This window comes from Clytia hemisphaerica, unplaced genomic scaffold, assembly GCF_902728285.1.
Source record: "Clytia hemisphaerica strain Z4C2 unplaced genomic scaffold, Clytia hemisphaerica genome assembly, whole genome shotgun sequence".
Taxonomy (NCBI): Eukaryota; Metazoa; Cnidaria; class Hydrozoa; order Leptothecata; family Clytiidae; genus Clytia; species Clytia hemisphaerica.
In genome coordinates, this window is record NW_027103566.1 from 662799 (window position 1) to 686535 (window position 23737).

Genomic DNA, 23737 nt, shown 5'->3' on the forward strand with positions numbered 1-23737 from the left:
TAATTTCTCGTATTCTTTCATGACGTTGACCATTTTGTTTTTCAAACTTCTCAACTCGTTGACAACCTGTGAAAGAAACAAAAGACAAATTAGAGATTAGATTTAACACGTTTTTTTGTATAAGAACAAACTTTATAAGAACAGAAGGATTCGATGGCGAGCAAAATTTAAGAACATTTCTTTCGCTCAAAATGGTGAGAAGAACATATTAAAATCATTTTTAAGCTGATTGTTCAACTTATACCTAGGTTTCCTACATAAACGAAGGTGGAATGTGAGGAAAAGTGCTAAAAAACTAAGAAAAGGGAGACACTTTATTAAAGGGCATGCATATAAGAGGAAAAAAGGATCCATGGGACGTTATTAAAATCTTTGGGTCATAATCATATAAAAATAAACACCCCTGTCTCGATGACTACTTGAGAAATGTTTTACCAGCTTTTAATGAGAAGGATCTAGTCGAGATGGGATTACAGTACATTTTTCCAATGGCAATGGGGATTAAATTGATTTAATCGAATTTTTTCTAATAGGTAGTTTTTAGACCACAGGTCTGAAATCTTTCTTGAAAATTAGTAAAAACTAAAATTTGAACCCCCTTGGTTCGCTTTCATGATTCAAAACATTTCTTTGTCCCGCTGGAACCCCAGCCCCACTGGAAAATTTCGTCCCCGGTGGGAAAATACCCTGAGACTTTGATTTCATCCCCACTCAAAATTCAATGTTTAAAAATTGCACTCCAAAACCAACCCCACTAGATTTTTTTTAACCTTTGGACTATAGAATTGCTATCCCCATTGGAATTTCAATAGGAATTTTTATCCCCACTGAAGAAAAAAGTTCCACCGAGGCTGTGAGACAGAGAAGTTTCAAATAACACTCACAAAAGTTCGTAAAATCAAAAATTCGAAAATTGGTGCAAGGGGGTCTGGTACGAAATTGATAAAATCTAACTCACTCTTTTCTTGACCAAATAGGAGTAAGTTTTGTCGTCCATCAGCATATCTGAGGATTTCAATAATTCCATGGTATCGCGTTTACCAACTAGGGCACTTCCACCTGATGTGATGCATTCGATTGAGTAGAAAACAGCCGAGAATAGAATAACTGCCAACATAATCCGAGACATGATGAATTGATTTCTGTTTGATTTCTTATCTTGAGTTATACTGTATGCTTGAGATGTTGTTGAATGAATGATTTGTAGGTTTCTAAGTTCGGTTTTTATAGGGCTTCAATGTTTATTGATGAATTTGTAGCATTTCTAATAGGTGTGCAAATTTGAGAGGACGTTTTGGCTACATTTAAATAAGAGGGAGGGGTCAAAATGATTTTGCGTATTTGCTGATTTTATAAGCCCTTGATTTATCTGGCTATGTGTAACACATTTTATAGGTTAAAAATGGGAAAAGAGAAAAAAAGGGGGAGGTTATGTAAAATGGGAAAAAAAAATTAAGAATTGTTCAAGGGAAATTTGTTTTACTAATTAATCTAAATTGACATAAAATCAGTGGATTGGTCCCAAATTTAAAGTCCAAACATGTAGGTATAAAATTTCTACACGTTTTTTTTTTTGTGATTTATGCAACATTTGGTGAGTTTTATATTAAGGGTCATATTATAAATATTTATTTTGTGTTTTTTTTTTGTGACTTTTAAACAATCCTAACATAAAAATTGGAACTCGCCTTTTATGATCAATTCTCAGCGTTTCTATAGGAGCACCCCCTTCTCACAGACCCGGGTGAGATTTTTTTTTTAAGTAGGGGTAAAAATAGCGGACCAAAACTCAATGGGGATTGGATATTCCCATTTTTTTCAAGACGGGGGATTTGAATACCATTTTTTTAACAAGAAAATTCAGTGGGAATGGAAAGAATAGCAAATAATTTGCAGTGAGGATTGGCTTATCTGATTATTTTCAGTGGGGGACAAAAATTAGAGTAAAATTTTCCACCGTGGACGATATTTCGGCCAATTTTTCCAGTGGGAAGGGTTCCTAGTGGGTCTGTGAGAAGGGGGTGTATATTATATTTAGGGTTCTTCCCCGAATGACTTATACACAGCCTCGGTAAAACCTTTTCCCACAGACGGGAAAAGTTTAAACCCCAAAAGGGACAGAACCCAGTCTTATGGCCGTCTTTTAAAGTATTTGAAAATAAATTGCCCCAAAAAATCCTTGTTTTCATCTTACTAAAGGAGAACTCGTCAGAATTTTCCACAATTCGAATTTTCAGAGGTAAAATAAAGTTGTAAAATGTTTGAAATGGGAGATTGAAAAGGTTAAAAATCCAAAAGAAGAAAGACGTCTTAGCTTAGATTGAGGAATATTTGGAATATACTGACTGATAAAACTTCAATTAATAAAATGAGGGCCAAATGGTTGTTCTGTTGGATTATTTCTGTTGTTTTTTTGGAGGATTTATAAGTATTGAATTATTAAGACTCTCGGGTGAGTTTAACCTACACCATCAATTTAGAAAAGTGCTTGGAAAAGGTGAAAGTTGTGTCAGAAGCTATCGGCGAAGGAATTTTGAAAAAATACGTGTTGTTATATATTATACTTCAATTTTTTTTGCAAATGAAATGTTGTTGTTATGCGCAGATATGTAATTTTTGCGCAGATATGTAATTTCTGCGCATATATATGATTATTTTGCGCAGATATGTAATTTCTGCGCAAATATGTAATTATTTTGCGCAACTATGTAATTTTGAGCTGCGCAGATATGTAATTAAATTTCTGCGCAGATATGTAAAACACGACCTTTTGGACTTAGTTTTTTTTTGAAAAACTGACTCGATTTATTTTAACATTAATTTTTCAAAGTATTTAATCGCATTGTTCTTGGACTATGACAGACATTTGGCGATTGTTGTTTTTCTTATAAGCATCATCTTTATAAGAAACAAGTCAATATCTTTTTATCAAACTGATATTGGCTTTCGGCGATTGGTTCTATCAAAGCAACTAGGGGACAGTGCTAAATGACTTATAAGCATCAACTTTATAAGAACACAATTCATAACTCTTAAACCAATAGATATTAGCTTTTGGCGTTTGGTTCTTTCAAAGCAAATATAGGATTGTGCTTAAGCTAGAAAAATGTATTTTTCTTATAAGCATCAAATTTATAAGAACACAACTCGTAACTCTTAAACCAATGATTATTAGCTTTTGGCGTTTGGTTCTTTCAAAGCATATATAGGATTGTGTTTAAGCTAGAAAAATTTATTTTTCTTATAAGCATCAACTTTATAAGAACACAATTCATAACTCTTAAACCAACAGATATTAGCTTTTGGCGTTTGGTTCTTTCAAAGCAAATATGGGATTGTGCTTAAGCTAGAAAAATGTATTTTTCTTATAAGCATCAACTTTATAAGAACACAATTCATAACTCTTAAACCAATGATTATTAGCTTTCGGCGATTGGTTGTATAAGCAAACATATGATTGTGCCTAAAAAAGAAACATTAATTTTTCTTATAAGCATCAACTTGATAAGAACATAATTCATAACAAACCAATGATTATTAGCTTTCGGTGATCGGTCTTTCAAAGCAAATATAGGATTGTGCCTAAAAGAGAAACATTTATTTTCTTATAAGCAACATTTTATAAGAACACAATTCATAACTTTTAAACAATATTTGTTAGCTATTGTTTGATAAATCAAATCTCTGAAACTTAGAAAATTCTTATAAACTAATGTTAGATTTCTTTCGATAGAGCCGTTGCAGAATGCTGATTCCACATAGAAAAAAAAATAATTTCTCTCCTTTTAGATGGCTTAAAGTTGAATATTTTGCCTTGGTTTAATTTATAGGGGGAAAATAAAAAAGGCATGTAATTTTTTTAAATATCTTTAACAATCAGTGTCAAAATATTCCTGAAATATATAACATTCTACAGAATTTAAGTTCGAGCGAGAATCACACCTTCAATAACCCCACTCTATATTTCATTGGATAATTCAATCAAATATAATGACTTTGCTCATAGAACCATGAAAAGGAAAAGGAAGTTTTTTTATCATAAATTAGTCCATGTTTTGGTAGAGACAACCAATAGAATTTTACTTTATCTCACTGTAATGTAAAGAAATGCAATCCATATCTACAAAATCAATAAAGTTTACATAGATGCGAGATCTCGAGTCGAGGTTTTATCGAAGATCTCATTATGTACTTTTTTATTAGGTTGTACTGAATCTTTTGCTTACCTTGCTAGATGGGTTCGCATCTTTTAAAAGAATTTGGATACTCTTTTTTTTTTTTAGGTTTCAGCCTAAAGATATTCTTAACATGTTCTCCCTTGTTAACTTTGTAATAACTACCGTATTTTTTCAAATAAACGCCCTGGGCGTCTTTTTTAAGACTTTCAGGAGGGGTGTTTATTCGAGGGTATATACCATTCTACCAAGAGTTATTTGATTCTCATAAAGTAGTTGCTTATGGGAAGAATTACTATGCTCATAATATTATACGCCTTTCCTTGTTTACTTTGTAAGAACTAATTACCGAAGGGTAAATGACCGTCTATCAAGAGTTATTGCTTTGATTCTTATAAAGTAGTTGCTTATAAAAATATGCACTCACATATTATGCGCCGTTCCTTATTTGCTTTGTAAAACCTAATAACCGAAGGGTAAATGACCGTCTATCAAGAGTTATTGCTTTGATTCTTATAAAGTAGTTGCTTATAAGAAAAATAAATATACACATATTATGCGCCATCCCTTATTTACTTTGTAAAAACTAACAAACGAAGGGTATATCACAGTCTATCAAGAGTTATTGATTTGATTCCTATAAAGTATATGCTTATAAGAAAAATAAATATGGTCATATTATGTGCCGTCCCTTGTTTACTTTGTAAGAACTAATTTCCGAGAGGTATATGGCCGTCTATCAAGAGTTATTGCTTTGATTCTTATAAAGATGATGCTTACAAGAAAAATAGTCATATCCATTTTAGGCGCTATTCCATGTTTGCTTTGAAAGAACCAATCACCGAAAGTTAAAACTTACTGGTTGAATAGTTATAGATCATGATGCTTAAAAGAAAAATAATTATTTTCATTTAAGGCCCTATTCTATTCCATTCAAAAGTTATGGATATTTTTCTTATAAAGTTGATGCTTAGAAGATATTACTTCTTGTATTTGATAGATATTAGCTAAAATACCTAAGTCTTAAAAAAGGTAAAAGTAATGGTAAAATCTATCAAGGGGGTACCATTGATTTTAAAGATCGTGTTTTACATATCTGCGCAGAAATTTAATTACATATCTGCGCAGCTCGAAATTACATAGTTGCGCAAAATAATTACATATATGCGCAGAAATTACATATCTGCGCATAAATTACATATCTGCGCACAACAGTTGTGTTTCCTTGATCATCTCTTTTCGATCGTGACACTGTTTCATCAAAGCACACCAAATTTTTAGCGCTGATAGATAACGGAACCCTGATCCCAACAGATCAAAATTTCTAAGGGCAAAACATTTAGGTCAGGAAATAGAATGAAAAGGTCTCCTCGTCAGCTCTTTCGAAGTCTCCTTCCGTCGGGCGCAGGCTAAGATGGAGTTTAGGGCATGTCCTAAACACAATCTAAGACCTTTGATTTATAACTATATCCTTTTTAGTCGGTGATTAAGTCAGGGAGGGGCTCAAGTTAAATGACCTACCATACGTGCAGCCCTTAAGAGTGTATTTTCTAAGCTTTGCAAAGTGCACTGTAAGGGTTGAAATCAGCAAAAGTGAGAAAAATTGCACAATTGCACTCTAAGGGTGTAAAATTTGGAAAATTTGACTATATTTTGCCTGAAAATGGTCAACAAATTTCAAGAAAATGCACCGTAAGGGTCGATTTTTCGCCCAAATGTTCTCAAATTTTCCAAAACTTTTTCTGCACTGTAAGCATCCGATTTCTAATGGTTAATTTTCGATCACACGTATGGTCGTTTTTGAATCGAGTGCGCCCAATGGGTCATTAAGTAATAATATTGATTGTAAGGTTGCTGATTCTAAATTTTCAAAAATATGATATATTTTCAATGCAAATAAAATGTCATCAAAAAACTGCCAATAATTTTCAGATTCAACGTCGCTTTTTGATTCTTTTCTTTTGTTCGATGCTTTGGTGATCACGTTTGTCGACTGTATCAAGCTTCGTGTTTTTGAGTACCTAAAAAAATGAGAAGAAAAAATACTTTTGCCTTGGAATAAATTTAATCAGTGAATTAAAAAAAACCTCTTTGGGCCGAGTGAACTTAAGTAACAAATTGGTACAGACAACATCAATATTTTGCCAATCGTAGATTATTGAGACCAAAGCCTTATTTTAAATAGGAATGGTTAACTACTCATCTTTCTACCCACAAAGAAACCTCAGTGAACTTATTGGGGGAAGTCTATTTCGTCGTCTATTTTTTTCAATATTAGGGCAGTGCTTCTATATGACACCCCTGGTGGGACTCCCCCACCTCGTTTGGAAAATTTGGCTAATTTCTCGTCCCCCTTGGGAAAAATACACTACAGTCAGCCCCATTGGGAAATTGACTCATGGAACATTAAATTTTTTTATCCCCGTTTGGATTTCGATAGATACTTTCATCCCCACTATGGGAAAAAGATCTCTGGGACTGTGAGACAGGAGTATGCTATATGGCAGTTGAAGGCAGCTTCCACTATACATCAAAAGATTTAGATAAATCTTACCCTTTCTAAAAGCTTTACATTCTTTGAGATAGCAAGATCAAATTTTCTCTCATCACTTCTTTTCTTACCAAACCGCCATGCCTCCGCAGCACCTTGAGTCAAACTGTAACAACTTCTTGTCACAAAAACCAAAAATATCAAAACATTTACCAGGAAGTAGCAATTCATTTTCCCCGAACCCAATTTTGAAATTAAAATGGGCTTCGTTTTTCACATAAGATTTTGATCAAAAGGAATTTCTTATACATCAATGTTTCCTTTTTTCAATTTTTTTCCCGATTTTTCGCATTAAGTTAATATTGAATTGTTGAATTGGTTAAGTCATCGTGTTGTCGAAAATATTTCAGAGGTTGGATTTTCTGTAATAAAACCTCCACAATAATTTGAAAGATCTAAAAGATTTAAAATCAGAAATGTAACGTTTAGTTGACACTGCACACAGGACAAAAATCTACTTTAATCGTAGAAATTTTAGCGAGACTAATTTTAGCGTCTTAGCGAGTTTTCCCTATTTTCGCTAAAACACGCCGAATCGAGAGATCGCTAAAATTTATCCGCGCGAAATTTCTGGTTATATTGCCTTGATACATTTTTATCAATAGGAAGGTTTTCAGTGCAAAGAAATACTAGAAAACTAATTCAGTCAATAATGTAATACAAGTATTCGCTAAAATTTATCCACGCGAAATTTTTTGAAATCGTGATTCGCTAAAATAAATCCAAAAAAATCTAGATTTTCCTGACTCGCTAATATACGCTAAAATTAGTCTCGCTAAAATTTCTACGATTAAGTGAAATTTTTGAAAAACTAATAGACATAAATTGAAATTTACTCCTTTGAGGGGGCGCTGTGCAGAAAAGTTATCTCAGGGTCCCAAAATCCTCGAAATAAATGCATTTGAAAACCCTGGAATTTTAACAAGACTTAAAATGGGGTTAAAAAATTCGAAACTTTAAAAAAGTTTGGATTTTAGGTTTAGAGTATGATATAGGTTCTTACAAAAAGACAAGTGAAATTTTCAAGTTGTCTTCTTAAAGTAAACACTTGGAGCCGAGATATTTCTGATTAGTATTGTTTCTTTCAATCATGAATTATTATTTAAACAGGTGCATGATTTTGAAACCCATACTAAAAATTTATTTACTGAAAAAGGATTCGTTTATTTGGGAACCTGTTGGTATGTAGAGATTCCTTGTGGTGTGAAATTCCAAAAAATGAAGCAACATCTCAGGGAAAACATTCTAAGAGATTTACCCTATAACTATAGATTTTTACCTCTGAGTTTAGGATTATAGGATGGAAAAACTCGAAACGAGGACAATAAGGCTAATAATCAGCCTTGAAGCCAATAATTCCTTCCTAAATCGAAATGTCCGATGAAATAAATACCGAGATCACCATTATCGCCTGAAAAACGTCAAAATACCCCAAAATAACAATAAATTTTGATCATGACAGACAGTACAGTAGTTAAAAATAATCTCAATGTTGGTACATTTAAGCTTCAATGGGAGGCTCAAGTTTTCCGGTGAAATTTTTAGGGCAAATTGTCTTGAAAGTCTTATGTTTACACCATTTCATTTTTTAGATGAATCTTTTAACACATAAATCATTAATCTCTAAATAAATCCATATAAATACTTTAAAATATACTTTAGTTAAATCTAATAAATTTGATATAAGCTTTCCCCTTAAATGATGGCAATTAAATAACCATAGATAATACCAGGCCTATCTCGCACTTATTTCCACCATATGTGTAGATATGTAAACATCCTTAAATCTACCATATGTGTAGATATGTAAAAATCCATAAATCTACAATCGGTAATTACGGTAAATACTATCCAGACAATCTAAAAAGAACGATAAATAACTATTAAAAAGCGACAAAAAGAACGACAAACCCTAACCCTAACTATCAAAGAACGAAATGACATATTTTAGGTATTTTTTGGTAAAATAAGTGCGAGAATGTGTTGGAAATACCCACTACAAAATTGGGCTCTTCTCAATGAAGAGGAATGGATGACTGGATGATAAAAAAAAGTACAAAAGACTTCAAAATAAAATGTTGAAAATTTGATAAGCAAATCCTTAAATTAAAATTACTACAAAAAATGACAAAATACAACAATCAGCTTTCTGGGAACTACCAAAAAACAGTTAAAAAATATGTACCAAAGTTTTTTCGTTTGTATTACCATAACACCAGGAGACTTTCTCTCGTTTTGGTATCAAGACGTGTTTACTTTTAGTTCACATTGTAAACCCAAGGGTGTGGCTTCTTACCAAACTACAAAAATGAAAAGAAAATTTTGAATTGGGTTTTCAGAGAAATACAGGATCTCTGTCCCGTCAAATTAACCGACATGAAGGCAGAAATTTACTCAATTTGGTATCGAGATGAGTTTAGATTTTATGTTGATAACCCAAAATTCTGAGACTTATTCGTTAGTTTGTACGGAGCCACGGCCAGCCGACTTGGGTATTGATAAACTGAACGGAAAATGAAGAGGAAGAAAAAGGAAAGTAATCTCTTTCTCGTCAAATTAACCAGCATGAAGTCATAGAGCCTGGTGAAGGGAGGAGGAGGTACTGGGTATGTGCTGACAATAAGGGTTCGGTTTTTTAACCTTACAAAGTCTTTCTAAGGGTTACAAAAATCAGAAAAATTTAAAGTAGTCCCTCTATGGTTCGTAAAACCCCCCTCACTCCTCATTTGCCAACCCTTGTACCCACCTCCGGTACATAGAGTTAATTGCTCATTTTGACATCGTGACGAGTTCGACATTTTACGCGGATAGCTCAGTAATCTAGGACTTTTAAACAATAGAGTAGACCTTTTCATAAATTACGTCACGAACATCACTTGCCTCGTATTGAAACAATTACCATGGTGATTATGTATGAAATAGCAAAAAAACGAAAAAACTTTCGCAAATTTAATTAATGCAATTTTTTACTTGGCAGAAACTTTCGCGAAAAAGGGCAAAAATCGTGAAAAATTGTGAAAGTTTCTGCCCTTAAAGTATTCATTACGGAACCTCCAGGAAACGCCCCAACACATTTAGCGGGTTTTGTCAACAGTTTTTCTTTGTACTGTAAAAAAGAAAGAATAGTTTTAGAATTTCTGAATGTCAATGCGAACATACCTGTATACTGAAAAGTTCATTGTAAAGTTTCATCATCAACGAATCATCTGTCATATCGTACGGAATCGTTAACTCCTGGAAAAATAAAAAATGAAACTCAATAAAACTTTTTTTCTCCATTTAAGAGAATAGGAATTTTCAGCATTGTTAGAACAATATGATAACATAAGGCTTCGATAGCTAAATATCAAGAACAAGTTTCCAATTTTTTAGGAAAATACTACAAAAATACTCACAAGATGGTGAAAATAAAAACATTTTTAGGATTATATTTAGGGTTCGTACTGAAAACGTTAAAATATCCGAAGGCCCCAAAAATGTTGGATGTTCTGAGAAAAAGGTTTATTCTTTTAAAAACACACATCGGTATGGGGAAATAGAAACCAGTTTAAAAATAGCAGGCTAACATTTCTTTCTCTTTGGAGGTAAAGAAAAATTTTCGATTTGTATATTTTCCTCATCATTTTTCTAATCAATATTAACAAGTTACTTTACAACAAATTTGAACTTAGCTCACAGTGTCACCTTATCCTTTCAAACAAACTTTCCGTAGTTTTTTCTAATTCAAAGTCGATCACCCGCTACTAAAAGACTGACAGACTTGTTTGGAAGTTATCAATAATAAATTGGCTTAACTTGATAAAATATAAAATCAACCTCCCAAACATAAACTCTATACAAGTTTATGATCATAAAATTTCTTGACTAATTCAATTTGGAAATCAGGTTATTATGAGTGAGGCTTGTATAAGTTTTGATACTGACTTGATAATCCATCATAATGAAGCTATTATCAATTTTGTTACAACTTTTGATTTTAAAATCAAAACAAGCTGTAAGCGCTACGACCACCACGCCATCACAAGCAGAAAACGCTACAACCACCACACCTTCACTAGCAGAAAACGCTACGACCACCACGCCATCACAAGCAGAAAACGCTACAACCACCACACCTTCACTAGCTGAAAACGCTACGACCACGACACCATTACTAGCAGAAAACGCTACGACCACCACACCATTACTGGTTGAAAGCGCTACGACCACCACGTCATCACAAGCCGAAAACACTATGAACACCACCACGTCATCAAAAGCTGAAAACACTACGAGCGCCACACAATTACTAGCTGAAAACGCTAAGACCACCACACTTTCGCTAGCTGAAAACCTTACGACCACCAAATCATCACTGATGAAAGGTGTATTCTGGGAAGTCAAACCATACATGTTCACAAACGACCGTGGCGAAATCGATGGAATCATTCCGAAGATATTCACAAGAGCTAACTCCTTTTGTAATCCAAACCCAAACGTCACTATAATCGATTTTGTGAAGAAATTCGAATCTAGGAAAGACTTTATTCAAAACATTAAGAAGGGGTTCCCATACGGCAAAGATTATCTGACAGGGATCAAAGAAGGTGAAATCTTTCTTTCGCCACAGATGCAAGAGATGGGTGATGAATGGGAGAATGAAAACACACTTCGATCCTTCTCCCTAATGAAAACAAACAAAATGGTGGTCATCCTCCCACGTAAAATGATCGATTTGCCACATAAAATCTTACGAGGAATAGCTAGTACTAAAATTATTTTTGTCATTGTGATTCCTATGGCCATCTTTTTCAGTATTCTCATCTGGTTCGTTGAACGGATTTGGAATGAGAATGTTGAACGATCGTTTGTTTTAGGTTGGTATTATTTTATTAATTAGGCTTAGGAACTTATCGTCGCTTACCATAACATTGTATTTGGCAGACTAAGATCCATTTAACTTTCCAGAAAATTTCCAGATTTCCGGGATTATCGGCATGATTTTGGAAAGGTTTTTTTTTTCTAAATGTATGGCTTATTTTTCCGAAGCTCATTTTTTCACTATATCCAGAGTCCTGGTCTTTTTCTGCTAGAAAAGTGGCAGTGGAACCCTGTGCCAAAAGATGGTAGTTCTTTCGCCTACACTAAAAATATGATTTTTGATTCGTGCAGAATTCCGTCTTTATACAGCTTGGAAGAAAATTCTCAAAACCTTGAAATAAATCATATGAAGCTGAAATTTGGTTGCGATTGAGGAAAATCTGTCATTTCCTGGTAACGTCATAATCTAATCAGCAAAATTCAGATTCATATTTTCAAATAAGGCTTGAAAGATGGGCATTGAAACGCACTTACTGAAAAAAGTATGATTTATAGGAGAGACATTCGGGTTTATAAGATCAATGATCTTTCTTATTCTACGATATTTTTTTAGCTGAGTCTTTAAACTCAAATATCTTGGCTAATATTCCCAATTTTTTCACTTAGGTATTTGTTCAACATTCTGGTGGAGTGTAGTTTCTATGACAACCGTTGGTTATGGTGACGTCACACCCAAATCACCACTCGGCCGCTTTATAGCGTTATTTTGGTTGATAGTAGGAATATTATTGGTTTGTGTGATCACGGCCACAATGACAGATGCGGTGTCCGGTGTTGAAAGCCTTGGTGTTTACGGACAATCTATGGCTGTTTTACAGGTAATAAAGTAACACTTAGAGCCTAATTAAAAATATTTGAATTGAGGCCTGAATCGCCATGAAAGAATTATCGATACTAGTTAAAAAGCCTCTGCTCTCCCAATCCTCATTCTTAGTCAGTTCTTTGATATCTTAGTTTACGACCACATCGGGTGAGCTGAAGGCTCCTCTTCTTGTAGCTACACACCCCCAACGGAAAAGGAAAAAAGGGGAAAAAGACTATCTTCCTCCTAATTTTATCTTTGATCCGCCTCCCAACTTAATATCGCTAACTAAGAAATATGGAACTAAAAGCCCTGCGGCATCAGGTCAGGTCAAATCAACCAAGTGTTACATTGCTAGTTGGTGACCTTCACGACGTAATGTTTATACGGAAGCACCTAAAATATAGCCTGGGTGTTTGCCATCAGTTTTATTGTTTAAATTTAAAATTAGTGGCAAACACCTGGTCTTTTTGGGATGCTTCCATACGAAACATTACATCATTAATACATACACCTTTTCGACCGTAGCCGGCAATTGCCGCGCGGGCAATTTTTTGTCCCTTTTACGACCCTAAAATCTTCCCAGTCTTTTTTTCGCACCTATAGACAATAGAAAAAGGTGTCAAAAAAGGATTGAATCGAGATTAGGGAGTTTAGGATTTTAATTAAATAATTAAGTGACACGCGCCTGGACTGCGTGACTACGGTCGAAAAGGTGGGTGAATATCACGAATATGATTTTACAGGATTCGTACGAAGCAGAAGTGGCGGCGAAAGATTATTCCGCCAAAATAGTTCCCGCACCCTCTTACGAAGAAGTATTGAACTTAGTGCGAGAAGAGAAAGTGTTTGGAGCGATGATCAGCGCTGATATTGCTGCGTGGTACCAAGAGGAGATCCACGGTCACGATGGTCAAAGTCCACCTTTACATATTGTTCAAACATTACCAGCACAGCTTTTCATTCGATGTACCATGAGCAGTAAGCCTAGTCAAGAGTTAATCAAAGTGCTCAGATGCATGCATAAGAATCGAGAGGAGATTTATGATTACATGCAGACGAAGTATGAAAGACATTGTCATATGGAGACCATCTATATCGGAACGGTTGGAGAGCTATTCGAAAATAACATCTCTGTAAAGGTGTTTGTTGGTATGGTAGGTGTTTTAGTTTCCCTGGGTTTGTTTTATGATGTTTTAAAGTTCATGAGAAGTCGACGTACACTGAGAGAAAATACTCATCCAAAAGCAATTTTGGATAGACTGTTAGGGAAACAAAATGATACGTTGAAATTACACGAAACAAGTTCCTTCTCAGAGATGGATGATAAATATGACCTTGTTGCGATATAGTTAACATAAATATCCTTATTGAAAAAAAGGGTTATATTTAAAACTACATTTATGCAAAACCATTGCTTTTGTTCTATATGGAATTATTAAAGTATTTAATAGCAAAGGTTATCATTTCTAGGCAAAATTGTAAGTAGAGTATTTCTTTTTTAAAGCACTTGCAATTTTTTTCTATAGTAGGGTTGAGTCAACTGTACTGTACTGGGTTAGCGATCTACACTGATAGCGAAGTACAGGGATGGTGCTCCTTGTACTTCGCTATCAGTGTAGATCGCTAACTCAGGATGTAAAGAAATTTATGAATTTTTCAAAGTACAGTTGACCCACTCCAAGTTGACCCTCAAGGGACCAAAAACTTTCTTCAATCAGAGGAAGATGGTCTAAAACCACCTATGTATGGTAATTTAATTTAATTAATTTAATTATATGACGGTAGAATAAGGAGGAGATGATTCAAATAATATCATCGCTATTTTATCTCTCTGCGCATTAGTTATATTTATACTGAGACGACTAATTTGTCTGAGACGAGCAATTTAGAAAATGAACATTATGTGTACTTTCCATTCATGTTTCAATAAATAGGATCTCCTCCACAGATCACATTTTACAAACTACTCGTCTCAGACGATTTTTCCTTCTCAGTATAAATTGAACTATTCACAGTCAGTGGTGATGTAGATACTTTTTTTCAGTTTGAAAAAAAGCCGTAAATGTCCGATATTCCAACCTCAATATTTTTCTGGATATCTAGGAAAAGAGCAATTATAGTTGCCAAAAAGAATATTCAAACAATTCAAACACTTAACAAGATCTCAATCGGCATTGGAAAAATATACCTCAGTCAATTATCAGAAATGCAAAATATTTTTTCATCTCAATTCAAAAGTTTACGGCCTCGCATGTAAAAGAAGCTTTTAAACGAAGTATATAATTCATTAAACCAACCTCTTTGGATCCATCAAGGGGTTCGTACACCAATCGATTGACTGGACATATCACAGCTGCTGTACCACAAGCAAAAATGTGCTTGATCTGAAGATGAAAAGTTAGGATACCTTTATTTAATTTACTAGAGTAAAACAGTCCAAATTATTTTTTTCGAATGAGTTTCTAGCATAATGATTAAATTTACTATAAGTACTATGAGATGAGTTCGCGTCTCATTCGGTCCTAAATTCCTCACTTAAGACCACGTTCGCACGTGATAGTTCCGTTTTGCTCCCAAACAGAATGAAGTCATTCTATTGGTTAGAAGTGACGTAACACTTGAATGCAACCAATAGAATGGCTTACCATCACGTGCGAACAAAGTCAAAGTGGTCCACTGAAATTTTGGAATAATTTTTAAAATGCTCTGGGTAATAAAATGTTTTGGGTATATACATAAGTACATAAGTAATTACATAAAGATCTATAAAGATCGAAATATGGTTAAAAGAAAAATGTGTTTTACGCTTTAATTTCTTGGTTTACACAATCTTTTGCCTGTTTTGTTTGAATCAAAATAGTTATTATTTTCAGAGTTTAACAATAAAAGTTTTTAACCCTGTTTTGATGACTGGCTTTGACGACTTCTTGAATTGTGAATTCTTTTTCCGTAACAAGAACATTTCCCTAAAAAAAATGAATTCTAGAATTTTATCATCAATAGACCTTTTCATAAATTACGCTACGAACATCACTCGCCTCGTTTGGAAATTATTGCCAATTATTGGTGATTAACTCCCAGCGGATTTTATTACACCATGGTAATTTTTTGAATACAAGGCAAGTGAAGAACGTGACGTAATTTATGAAAAGGTCTATTGCTATCGACAGAACTATAGTACTAAATTACTGATAAAAGAATTTCACTCAATTAGCTCTAAAACGGTCTATTTTTCGCGCTGCCTATTCAAATTATGAATTTAAGTGGGCAAAAAAATTGGCTGTCTAAAGTCAATGCATCTTTTTTGACATCAATGCAATGACTTCGTTCAATCTTTTTCAAGCAAAGAATTTATTTGCAAACTTTCTTTCTAAGTTGGCAGGGTAGAAGGTCGGCCGTCTTAACTTAAAGCTTACCCATGTAGGGTACGAAAACGCCTCATTTCTGGTCACCTAAAATATATAAGTTAATCAGACCCCTGTACAGAACCTGTAAGTGAAAATCTTTTTGAAAATCAAAACATTAGAGACTTCAGCTTCTTCCATAATCTACATGTCAAGCTCTAGAAAATTTAAAACAGAAGATAAAATGTAATTTTACCCATTCTTTAGCAATCTCTATGCATGATTGGCGGGTGATTCCTGGCAAAATCAACGAGTTCAATGGTGCCGTTAGTAATTCTTCGTCTAAAAATAGAAATGATACAAAATATAATATCTTCAACCAATTAGTTCTAAGAAGAATGCTCTCCTGTAATACAGGTAACGCAAAGTTCTGGTTGTTGATGGGTGTCAACAGGGATTCTTTTTATATATGATGCGGTACTTTTTCAACGAATGATATTTTGGTGCAGAATTTATTGTTAATACCGGTATTAAATGCACGCCAGTGTTTTATAAAATCATTTTCTTTGTATGTTTGATTTGTTTGTTTCATCATTCGATTCAATTTCATTCAAAATTCATCATGTATGAAAATGATACGTAATTTTCTTTTCGTGAAACCAATTCGTATGGCTTGTAATCACCGTGATGGATTAAAATCACTATATAGACCCTTGTCTAATCTGTTTTCTACGCTTCTAGAGTAGCCTGATGCGTGCACATCCAGAATCCCCGATAATACTGAGGTTTAGCATACAGGGATAATCACGACGACGGACGAAAAATGTATAAGGCTAATGAAAATACGAAATTTGATTGGTTGAAACTCACTAGCCTGTTAAATTTTCGTTCGTCGTCGTGATTTTACCGATTTACTTAACCTCACTAATGTGCGAATCAGGGTAGATAGGCAGAGTCGATGTTTAACGTGGATAACCCAGAAATTTAGGACTTTTAGACAATCTTTCAATTGTTTTTACAGGGTCCACGGATCACACGGGTTCCGTTTTCTATGAACAGAACGAAACATTGGAAGGAGCGAGGAGAGCCCCTAATTTTGATTGATGGCACCTTGACCGCTCGGCTATTGCTATTCAGAGAATGAATGATCTTAGTTTTGATTCTATAGTCTAAAACCACACACCTCCATTGTCATTAATCCAATGAACGAAAATGTTCATGCCTCCTGCTTCTGTTACCTAATAAAGGAAAAGGAAAATAATACAAAACCATTTTTAAATTTTTGTTTTCTGCATGACATTATTATCAAGATTTTGATTAGTTTGAAACATGCATAAAGCTTTTACTGTATCTATTTTGAGAAGGTAGTATTATTAGTTTCTATAAATTGTTATCACTACTTTCACTTCTTGGTTGGTGGAGGTAATTAGATTAGTTTGTTTAGACTGTGTTTTGTTATTAAAAACATGATAACTATTTTTATAAGAACTAGTAGATTTTTGACAAGGCTTCGAGGCTATCATTTTTTTGACATTTTGAACCTCAAATTGTTCTTATCCTGTTCTTATCAAAAGGGTGAAATTGAGGTATTTTAGGCTTTATCCCCAGTTCTTTCAACTTGGAGGACTAGCACAGGTCTTAAATTGTTCTTATTTTTGATAATTTTGACCCTGGTATTGTACTTATAAAAGTGTTCTTATGAAAAACGTGTATCTGACCTGATCTTCATATAGCCAGAGCACTTGATCACAGTCTTTACTCATGGCTTCTCTTTGTAAATACAATGTAGGTCCATAGTTTCTAAAAATGTACTTAAATAATATAGTTTGCAAAAGACTACTTTTGACCGGTCACTTGACTGTATTATCAATAAATAGAATTCTAACAGTAACATATCGACTTTATTAATGACAAATTAAAGAATGCGCTCCTTTAAATGTACAAAAGTGAGAAGAATCACTTGAAAATACTTTTCGATTTTATACGATTTGTAGTGGAATATCTTAAAAAATATCTGGCAACTAATTAGTAACATACCCACCAGCTTTGACCTCTCCAATACCACCATACCATGATCGCACATGTTGTGGGTTCGCAAGTAAAGATACAGGTCGCATCTTACCACCAGGGAAGTAAGGGCCGCTTGGTGAGGTGATTACAAACAAAAGGGCACGTTTGATATCATTAATGTCTGAAGCAGGCTGAAATATAGGATGTCACTATGTTTTTTGAGAACATTCAAAAAGTCTTTAAATGTTCTTAACTTGTTCTTAATAGTTTGATCATCGAAGCTTGGATTCAAATAAAGAAACAAAAACAAAACCTTTTGGCGTTCAAACGGAAAAAAAACTTACATCCAAACCTATCAAAGTTGGGCGAATGTATAATGATTTCCCTTCTTGTCTTGGAACCCAGTCTCTCTCCAAATTGACGAGTGCGTGAATACACTGTAACAATTCTTTTTGGTTGAACGTTGGTAAAGCCATCCTGTGAGCTGATTTCCAAAACCTATCCATGTTACATTCTGGACGAAACATCCGTATCTGACCATCAACACCATGATATGCTTTCATTCCTTCATAAATCTAAGGAAAGAAAAACAGTTATTACTGAACAGAAAAAAAAACCTATACCAATCTATACCTTGCCTTAAAAAACCATTTACATGCTACACCATCTTTAAAATAGGATTTTAATGGTGGTCTTCTATACCAATTGAGTTTAAAGCCAGTGACTAGAAGGGAATCTTTAATCCTTGCAAAGCAAGAAAGAGCGTAGCCTTAAAATTTGCGCCATATTTCAGATAAAACATGAAGAGGAATCTATACCAGGAAAGCCACAGTGATGTTTTAAGATTTGCACTACGTATGACAGATAAGCTTTCTTCTTTTAACTTTCTTTTTCTTTTTCCTGTTTAACATTTTCAAATTCTGGCAATAAATGTCACTTCCAATCCAGTGTTTTTTAGATTACCGCGCAACTTATATAGGAAATAAAAGGGTTCAAATCCTACAAAAAGGAGATTGAAACTCTAACCTTCAGCTATAGATGACAATATCTATTCTTATTATCATCAAATAATACAAAAAAACTACAAACAATCTATAATACAAAACTTACTTGACTACCATATTGTAAAGCTCCTGCTCCAGGGTGCAACATTAGTGGCTCATGGGTTTTGATAATAGGAGAACTCCAACCATAACCTTTAAACCATTCAATCACCAACATATGATCAGACATGATTTTAGCAAAGGGTAAGTTCTCAGGATCAGGCTTTTCTTTTGGATATTTTGTATGGTGGATTTCAAGATTTTCACTCTGAAAAAAAAGAGATCAAACATAATGGTTACCTCACCAAAATAACTTGAGTATGTTTCAAAAGTATGGGGACAATACACGGTGTCAAGAAAACGAATTGAACTCTGGATCAATTGAACACAATTGAACACAATCAAATAATTGCAATTCAATAGACCTTTTTTTAAAGAGGCAGCCATGTTGAATAATTATGTACTCCAGCATAAAAACAATGATACAGCCATGCATAATTTTGAAAATATGCATGATACAGTAATTATGCATGGCTGTATCATTGTTTTTATGCTGGAGTACATAATTATTCAACATGGCTGCCTCTTTAAAAAAAAGGTCTATTGTTGAACGCAATCGAATTACAATCTAATATTACCCAGGATTTTCCGTTCAATTGCTTGAATGACATTTGATTTCGTACGGTACTTAAGCATTCGGCATTTAATTTAATTGGAATCAAACTCATCGAATATAATCGTAATTAAACAAAATTGAAGATTAATTAAATGTAATTGACAATCAATCAATCCAATCGAACTTAGTCAACTATCAATTTTACCAGAGGATGTCAATCGAAAAATTTGATTACCGAATCAATCGAAGCCAATCGAATGATTGATTTTCGATTAGCCGAATTGATCGAACGCCAATCGAATTTCACATACTCTTTTTGATTAGATTCGATTACCGTTCGATTAGTTTTGATTAGCTTCGATTGCATATACTTTTCGATTGATTCGATTAGTTAGATTAATGTTTGATCAATTCAATTTATGTTTGATTGGCATTCGATTAATTGGATTTATGTTCGATTGGCATTCGATTAATTGAATTTATGTTCGATTGGCATTCGATTGATTCCATTTATGTTGGATCAAATTTTGTTCCGGTTTTTTGTAATTTCGATTTTGGTGGTTCCGTATTTCCTCTATACCGCCGGCCTGTTTTAAGCGCCTCCCTTAATATAAGAGCTGCACCGTAATCTCAAGTTTCAAAATAAGCGCCTCCACCAATAAGCCCTTCATCCAACAACCGCCGGGTTGATTCAGTGTGGCTTGCGTATTACGTGTGATCGAGTGCGGCTCGCGTATTACGTGGGAACCAACCCCACAGAACTATCTCAGTAGTAATAATTAAAGACACTCTAGAAATAAAAATAAAATCTTAAGTTCAAAATTAGCGCTGAAACAGGATACGAACGGTATTTCTAAATTTAGCCCGGCAAAATTTAAACTTTTTAAAGTAAAATCGAAGTTGATAGAGCGTTAATCGAAGTTGATCGAAAGTCAATCGAAGTTGATCGAACGTTATTCGAATTTGATCGAACGTTAATCGAAGTTGATTGAACGTTAATCGAAGTTGATCGAAACTTAATCGAAGCTTGTCGAACTCAATCGAAACCAATAGAATTTCACATGTTTTTCGGTTTCGATTAGAATTCGATTGGCGTTCGATCAATTCGGGTAATCGAGAATCAATCATTCGATTGGATTCAAGTAAATTCGATTAATTCGATTGGCAATCAAACGTTCGATTGACATCCCCTGCGTTGCCCTGGATATTATTACGTTCGATTACGCCCCATTATAATCGATTGGTTTGATTGCGTTCGATTGGTTCAATTGCAATTTTTGTTTGAAGTTGTTCGATTGATATAGTTTGGCAATATCCAGATGATGTCAATCGAACGAATCGAACGCCGAATCAATTGAACGCAATCAAACGCAATCGACTACGTTCGGTTGGCTTATGCATTCGACTGGTTCGACTAATTGATTCTGTTGATTAACGTTGATTCTCGTTCAACATTTGAAGAGTTAAACGAGATGATGTGAATCTTTTTAGCCTGGATTCTAGAAAATGCAGATCATGCAGGCCCACATGTTTACTGCAGGTTGTGTGTCAAAGCTTGTTCCTTGCGTTGATTATCTATCATATCGATACTTAACCTCCCTAATAAGAGGCGCTTGAAATTGAAAGGAATTGAGGTAAATTGGAATCTAATTTAATCGACCCCCCATCGAACATCAATCGAACGTAATCGAACATCAATCAAACGTAATCGAACGTAATCGAACGTAATCGAATATCAATCGAACGTAATCGAATATCAATCGAATCAATCGAATTTTACCCAGAATTTTACGTTCGATTGATATTCGATTGCGTTCGGCAATCGAATCGCAATCATTTGATTGCGTTCGATACACCTTTCCCGTAATTCAAAGTTCTCAGAAATGGCCCGGGAGAATGTGCGCTCCACTGTTGTGTATAAAATTGTTTGGGAGGTAAAAAATGCGTTTTTGCCTGCGAGGGGCTAGGGAAAGTGGAATTTTAGCCTCTAACTTTTGACAGCAATCTTCTTTTGGCAAAATATTTTCAGGGTGGTATAATATCATGAATAGATTGAACATACTAAAATTTGAGGGAATTTTGTTCGACAGAACTTAAGAAAAGCTCAAAAAACCAACTTTCCCTAAGGGAACGCAGGCAAAAACGGGTTTGTCTACCTCCAGAGACCAAACGGTGGAGAGCATCAAAATAATGCGCGCGCATTAGTTTTACGAATCACGGGAAAGGTGTATTGCGTTTGATTCATTCGATTGGAATTTTCGTTCGATAGACCTTTTTTCAAAGAGGCCACCCTGTTGAATAATTATGTAGTCCAGCAGAAAAACAATGATAAAACCATGCATAATTATTACAATATGCATGATACAGTAATTATGCATGGCTCTATCATTGTTTTTATGGCTGGACTACATAATTATTCAACAGGACATCCTCTTTGAAAAAAGGTCTATTCCGTTCGATTGACATCGTCTGGCAATATGGATTAAACAAATCTTGAGAGTGCTGAGTGGGTTGAGATGGTTTAAAAAGTTTAAGTGTGTGTAGCTATTTAGTAAAAAAAAGCTGCATAATTTAAACTTGAATTTAATTTCTTGGTACCTTAATATCATTGAATTCTTCATAAGAGGCTGCTGGCTGGACAAATCTTCTTATTTGTTTGGAAAAGTTGCGATATGCTTGCAGACGTAACATGATAAAGTTCTGTTTTAACAGACTAGCATATAAAAGTCCTTTAATCTAGCAAGCAGGCTTTTCTTTGTTATAGCTGTTGGACCAGATCGTTCTGTGTAGTAAAGCTGTTGGCTGTAGTTGTTGTGTTGCGTATGATGTGTATGAGTCAGTACTGGTATGGTCAAATGGTAGGTATAGTATAGTATATGAGACTATGAGTGTTTCTGGTGGTTTTGTCTTGTTTTTGTCGCTTGAGAGGATTCCCGCCAACTCTGGTTCCCGCATAAAACTATGGTCACTTTAACAATCAATTTTTAGTTATTCGATTAGGATAAGTTTAGTTTAAGTTCGTGTGACCACACTACCCTCTATTGGAACCGGACCTCCTTCTTCTTTTTTGGCGCGACAAAAACGAAAGTGAAACTTGTTTCAAGATGGTAGCCAATAATGTGGGGTGAAAAAAGACCAAAAAGAGGAGAATTTAATGTTTAAAAGAAGAATTGAGAATGGTCATTGTGTTGCTAGCCATTTTGTTTTTTTTGTTTTAAGGTGGTTGGAATCTCATTCTGTTATTTTTGCTAATTAGATCTAAAGAACAATGGCCTCAGCTCTTATTCACTAATTCTTAATGGAGTGAATTTTTTTATCTGTCTGATACCGTAGAGTCGTCTAATCTCGACATACGTCTTGCAATCTCGACACCGGATCTGTAAAATAATCAAAACAAACCTTGAATGAAATTCTTGGTATCATTCTTATCGAACAAGTTCATCCATCAAACTATAAGTTCAGTAAACATTGCAATCCTTTCAATTAAAAAAACAGCCAAATTATAAGCAGTTTTACACAACACACGAAACGCATGCAAACTTCCTCGTAACTTTCTCGTGTCCATCATTAAAATTTTACAACTTTGTTACGCTTCAAGTCACGTGATAAAAATAATTCGCGCGCTTAGTCGACCTGGTTTCCATTTCCTTTTTATTTATTGCAAGCACAGCACACGCTCTAGGCGCTAGGCGTAGGTTCTTAAACCGCGTTCTAGGCGCCGCCGCACCTAGCACCACACCCTTTTTCAAATTTCATAAGGTAACTGGGTTATTTTATTTATTTTCGGTTCAGTTAATAAAAAGTCTACTAAAAAATCCTCGCCGTACAATGTTGTTTGTGATTTGGGCATCTTCGTTGAAAGCATGCTAATTAGTTTTTTAGTGATTACTACATCGTTAAAGTGTTCTTTTCAAATATAAGTAATAACAGTTCACATTTCTCATATTATATTAACAATCTGTGACGTGGATAGAGAGAGAGAACAATTTAGTGATTGATTGATAACTTTGGTATGTTTTTGTTTATGTTTGATTTTTTATTTCGAAGACCAGCCTACAGCTATGTCGAGATTGCAAGACGTATGTCGATATTAAACGACTCTACGGTAAAAGTTGTGATGATAGTTTTCCTTCAGCTTGCAGCTATCTGCAGTGAGGCTGGAACTTCGATTTTTGAGGATTACGATTTTACCAGTTTTTTAGCGATTTTTGCCTTGCTAGCCCAAATCTCGCAACCTCTTTACCTTAAGGAAGATCGAAATTAGAGTTTTTCAGCGTTCCTCCGAAAAAAACGCATAGCAGAAATTTTTTCATCTTCATCACAGGATCAATTC

The 23737-nt window shown here is 34.5% G+C and overlaps 2 protein-coding genes across 2 annotated transcripts; one reads left to right on the forward strand and one right to left on the reverse strand.

The window, feature by feature from the left end:
• Positions 1-8314: 8314 nt before the first annotated feature.
• On the reverse strand, positions 8315-22341 carry LOC136801009 (branched-chain-amino-acid aminotransferase, cytosolic-like). The gene is made up of 11 exons (XM_067057631.1): positions 22003-22341; positions 18856-19056; positions 18090-18320; positions 17773-17936; positions 17454-17535; positions 16919-16973; positions 15992-16077; positions 15289-15357; positions 14689-14775; positions 9886-9960; positions 8315-9026 (listed from the first exon to the last, which is right to left on the reverse strand). Exons 1-11 carry the CDS (start codon positions 22093-22095, stop codon positions 8985-8987), a joined length of 1185 nt encoding a protein of 394 aa, XP_066913732.1. The 5' UTR covers positions 22096-22341; the 3' UTR covers positions 8315-8984.
• Positions 10575-13984, forward strand: LOC136801007 (uncharacterized). The gene is made up of 3 exons (XM_067057628.1): positions 10575-11582; positions 12193-12404; positions 13135-13984. The coding sequence occupies exons 1-3, from the start codon at positions 10667-10669 to the stop codon at positions 13738-13740; spliced, it is 1734 nt and encodes a 577-aa protein (XP_066913729.1). The 5' UTR covers positions 10575-10666; the 3' UTR covers positions 13741-13984.
• Positions 22342-23737: the final 1396 nt, after the last annotated feature.

Excerpts from the sequence above, each read along its gene's own strand:
- LOC136801007 (XM_067057628.1), top strand. The coding sequence starts at position 10,667 with ATGAAGCTATTATCAATTTTGTTACAACTTTTGATTTTAAAATCAAAA. Across the intron at positions 11,583-12,192 it reads TGAACGATCGTTTGTTTTAG|GTATTTGTTCAACATTCTGG; the intron begins GTTGGTATTATT and ends TTTTTCACTTAG. Across the intron at positions 12,405-13,134 it reads AATCTATGGCTGTTTTACAG|GATTCGTACGAAGCAGAAGT; the intron begins GTAATAAAGTAA and ends ATGATTTTACAG.
- LOC136801009 (XM_067057631.1), bottom strand. The coding sequence starts at position 22,095 with ATGTTACGTCTGCAAGCATATCGCAACTTTTCCAAACAAATAAGAAGA. Across the intron at positions 16,078-16,918 it reads TTGGATTAATGACAATGGAG|ACGAAGAATTACTAACGGCA; the intron begins GTGTGTGGTTTT and ends TTCTATTTTTAG. Across the intron at positions 9,961-14,688 it reads CCCTTGATGGATCCAAAGAG|GAGTTAACGATTCCGTACGA; the intron begins GTTGGTTTAATG and ends TTATTTTTCCAG.